Source organism: Acromyrmex echinatior, unplaced genomic scaffold, assembly GCF_024713525.1.
Source record: "Acromyrmex echinatior isolate Ae372 unplaced genomic scaffold, ASM2471352v2 Scaffold132, whole genome shotgun sequence".
In the NCBI taxonomy this organism is placed as follows: Eukaryota; Metazoa; Arthropoda; class Insecta; order Hymenoptera; family Formicidae; genus Acromyrmex; species Acromyrmex echinatior.
Genome location: NW_028259035.1, coordinates 1 through 3,437, shown reverse-complemented (window position 1 = coordinate 3,437; position 3,437 = coordinate 1). Strand labels below are relative to the sequence as shown.

Sequence of the window (3,437 nt, the reverse complement as noted above, 5' to 3'; positions counted from 1 at the left end):
GGGAAGAGAGGGAGGAAGGGAGAAGGAAAAGGAGGGGAAAGAGGGAAGAGGGAAAAGGGAGAGAAAGGAGAGAAGGGGGGAGAGGGGAGGGAAAAAGGAAGGAAAAGGGGAAAAGAGAAAGGAGGGGAAGGAAGGAAAAGGAAGGGGGGAAAGGGGAGGGAAGGGGAGGAGAAAGAGAAAAGAAAAGGGGGGAAGGGGGAAGGGGAAGGAAAGAAGGAAAGGGAAAGAAGGAAAGGGGGGGGGAGGGAGAGGGGAGGAAAAAGGAGGAAGAGGGAGGAAAGAGGAGGAAAGAAGAGGGAAGAGAAGAGAGGAAAGAGGAAGGGAGAGGAAAAGGAGAGGAAAGGAGGGGGAAGAGGAAAAAGAAGAGAGGAAGAGGGAAGGAAGAAAAAAAGGAGGAAGAGAAAGGAAGAGGGAAAGGAGAAGGGGAAAGAAGAGAAAGAGGGGAGGAGAGGGAGAAGGAGGAGAGGAAAAAAAGAGAAAGGAAGGAAAAAAAGAGGAGAAGGGAAGGGAAGGGGAAAGGAAAAGGGAAAGAGGAAGGGGAAGGGGGAAAGAAGGAGGAGGAAGGGGAAAGAAGGAAAGGGAAGGGAAGGGGAGGAGAAGAGGAGAAAGAAAGGAAAAGGGGAGGGGAAAAAGGGGGAAGAAAAAAGAAGGAAAAAGGGAGGAAGGGGGAAAAGGGGAAAAAGGAGAAGGAGGGAGAAGGAGAAGGGGGGGGAAAAGGAGAGAAGGGAGAGGGGGAAAAAGAGAAGGAAGAGAGAGAGAGGAAAGAGGAAAGGAGGGGGAGAGGAAAAAGAGGAGGAAGAGGGGGGGAAAAGGGGGGAAGGAAAAAGAAGGGAAAAAGGGGAGAAAGGAAGAGGGAAGGGGAGGGGGGGGAAGGGAAAAAGGAAGGAAGAGAGAGGGAGGGAAAAAGAGGAGGAGGAAAGGAAGGAAAGGGAGAAGGAGAAAGAGGAAGGGGAAGGGAGAAGGGGGAAGGGAAAAGAGAGGAGGGAGAGGGAGAAGGGGGAGGGGAAGGGAAGGGGAGGGGAAGGAGAGAGAAGGGAGGGGGGAAGAGGAGGGAAAGGGGGAGGGGAGGAAAGAAGGGAAAAGAAAGGGGGGGAGGAGGGGAAGGGGGAGAGAAGAAGAGGAGAGGGAAAGAGGGGAGGGAAGGAGAAAGGGGAAGAGGGGAGGGGAGAAGGGAGGAGGGGGAGGGGGAGGGAAGGGAAGAAAGAAGGAAGGGGGAGGGAGAGAGAGAGAAAGAGGAGAAAGGGAGAAGAGGGGGAGGAGGGAAAGGGAAAAGAAGAAAGGGGGAGGAAAAGGGAAAGGGGAAAGGAAAAGAAAGAGGGAGAGAAGAAAGGAGGGAGAGGAAGAAAGGGGGAGGGGAAGGGAAGGGAAAAGGGAAGAGAGGAAAGGGGAGGAGAAAAGGGGGAGGGAGAAAAAGGGAGGGAAGAAAAAAAAAAGAGAAAGGAGGGGAGGAAGGGGGGAAAAGAAGAGGAGAAGGGGAGAAAGAAAAAGAGGGAAAGGGAAAGAGGGGGAGGGGAAAAAAAGAAAAAGAAGGAGGGGAGGAAGGGGGAAGAGAGGAAAAGAAGGGGGGAGGAAGAGAAGAGAGGGGGGGGGGGGGGGAGAGGGGGGGGGAGGAAAGAAAGAGAAGGGGGAAAAGGGGAGAAAGGGAGGGGAAAAGAAAAGGGGAGAGGGGGAAGGAAAGAAAGGGGGGAGGAGGGAGAGGAGAAGGAGAAGAAAGAGGAGGGGGAAGGGAGGGAGGAAAGAAAAGAGGGGGAGGAGAGGAGGGGAAAAAAGGAGGGAAGGGGAGAAAGGAATAGGGGAGGGAGAGTGGGGAAGGAGGGGAGAGGGAAGAGAGGGGGAAAGAAGGGGGGAGAGGGAAGGGGAGAGAGAGAGAAGGGGGGAAAAGGAAGAAAGGTGGGAAGAAGAGAAGAGGAAGGAGGGGAGGGAGGGAAGGGAAAGGGGGAAAGGAGAAAGAAAGGAGGGAAAAGGGGAGGAAGGAGAGGGGGAAAGGGGGAAGAGAGGGGGGAGGGAGGGGGGAAGAAAAAGGAAAAGGGAGGAGAGGAGAGAGGGGGGGAAGAGGGGGGGGAAGGAAGGAAGGGAGGGAAAGGAGAGGGAGAAGGAGAGGGGAAGGAAAGGGGAGGGGGAAGGAGGAGGAGAGGAAAGAAGAAAGGAGAGAGAGGGAAAAGGGGAGAAAGAATGGGAGGGAAAGAGGGAGGAGAGAAGGGGGAAAAAAGGAAGGAAAGGAAGGGGGAAGAAAGGGGGAGGAGGAGGGGGGGAGAAAGGAAGGAGGGGGAAAGAAGAGGGGGGGAGGAAAAAGAAAGAGGAAAGAAGGGGAGGAAGGGGGGAGAAGGAAGGGGAGAGGGGGGGAGGGAAAGAGGAAAAAAGAAGAGAGAGGGGGGAGGGGGAGGGGAAAGGGGAGAGAGAGAAGGGGGAAAGGGGAGGGAGGGGGGAAGGGGGGGAAGGAAGAAGGGGGAAAGGGGAAAGAAAAGGAAGAAGGGAGAGAAAAGGAAAGGGAGGAGGGGGAGAAAGGAGAGGGAGAAGAGGAAAGGGGGGAAAGAGAAAGGGAAAGGGGGGGGGAAAAAAGGGGGGGGGGAAAAGAAGGGAAGGAAAAAAGGGGGGGGGGAAGGGGGGAGGAGAGGGGAAAAAAGGAAGAGGGGAAAGGGGGGAAAAGGGAAAAAAAAGGAAGGAAAGGGAAGGGGGGGAAGGAAGAGGAGGGAAAAAGGAGGGAGGAAAAGGAAGAAAGAGGGGGAAAAAGGGGAAAGGGGGGGGGGGAAGGGAAAGAAGGAGAGGAAGAGGAAAAGGAGAGAAAGGAAGAAAGAGAGAGAAAGGGAAAAGGGAAGAGAAAAAGGAAGGAGAGGGGAGGGGGAGGAAGAAAGGGGAGAGGGGGGAGAAGAAGGAGAGGGGAAAGGAGAGGGGGGAAGAGAAAAGGGGAGAAAGGGGGGAGGGGGGGGAGGGGAAGAGAGAGAGGGGGGAAAAGGAGAAGGGAAAGAGAGGGGAAAGAGAAAGAGGGGGGGAAAGAAAAGGGGGGGAAAGGAGAGGGGGGGGAAGGAAAGAGAGGGGGGAGGAAAAAAGGAAAGGGGAGGGGAAAGGAAGAGGAGAAAAAGGGAGGGAAGGAAGAGAGGAAAGGGAGGGGAGGAAAAAAAAGGGAGAGAAAGGAAAGGGGAGGGAGAAGAAAGAAGGAAGAGGGAGGGAAAGGGAAGAGGGGGGGGAGAGAGGGAAAGGGGAAAAAGAAGGAGGAAGGAGGGAAGAAGAAAAAGGGGAGGGAGAAGAGGGGGGGAAGAGGGTAAAGAAAGGGGAGGGGGGGAGGAAAAGAGGGGAGAGGAAGAAAAAGAGAGGAGGGAAGGGGAAGAAAGAGAGAAAAGAGGAAGAGGAGAAGAAAGGGGGGGAAAGGAGGAAGGAGGGAGGGGGGGGGGAAAAGGGGGGAAAAGGGAAGGAGAGGGGAGAAGGGGGGGAAAAAAGAA

General features: G+C 55.3%; 1 protein-coding gene across 1 annotated transcript; it reads left to right on the top strand.

Moving 5' to 3' along the window:
* Positions 1-1,286: 1,286 nt before the first annotated feature.
* On the top strand, positions 1,287-2,197 carry LOC147906612 (uncharacterized; the record flags this gene model as incomplete). Its single annotated transcript, XM_087416284.1, has 2 exons — positions 1,287-1,338; positions 2,054-2,197. Coding segments are annotated over 2 exons (196 nt in total), but the record flags the coding sequence as incomplete, so codon positions are not given.
* Positions 2,198-3,437: the final 1,240 nt, after the last annotated feature.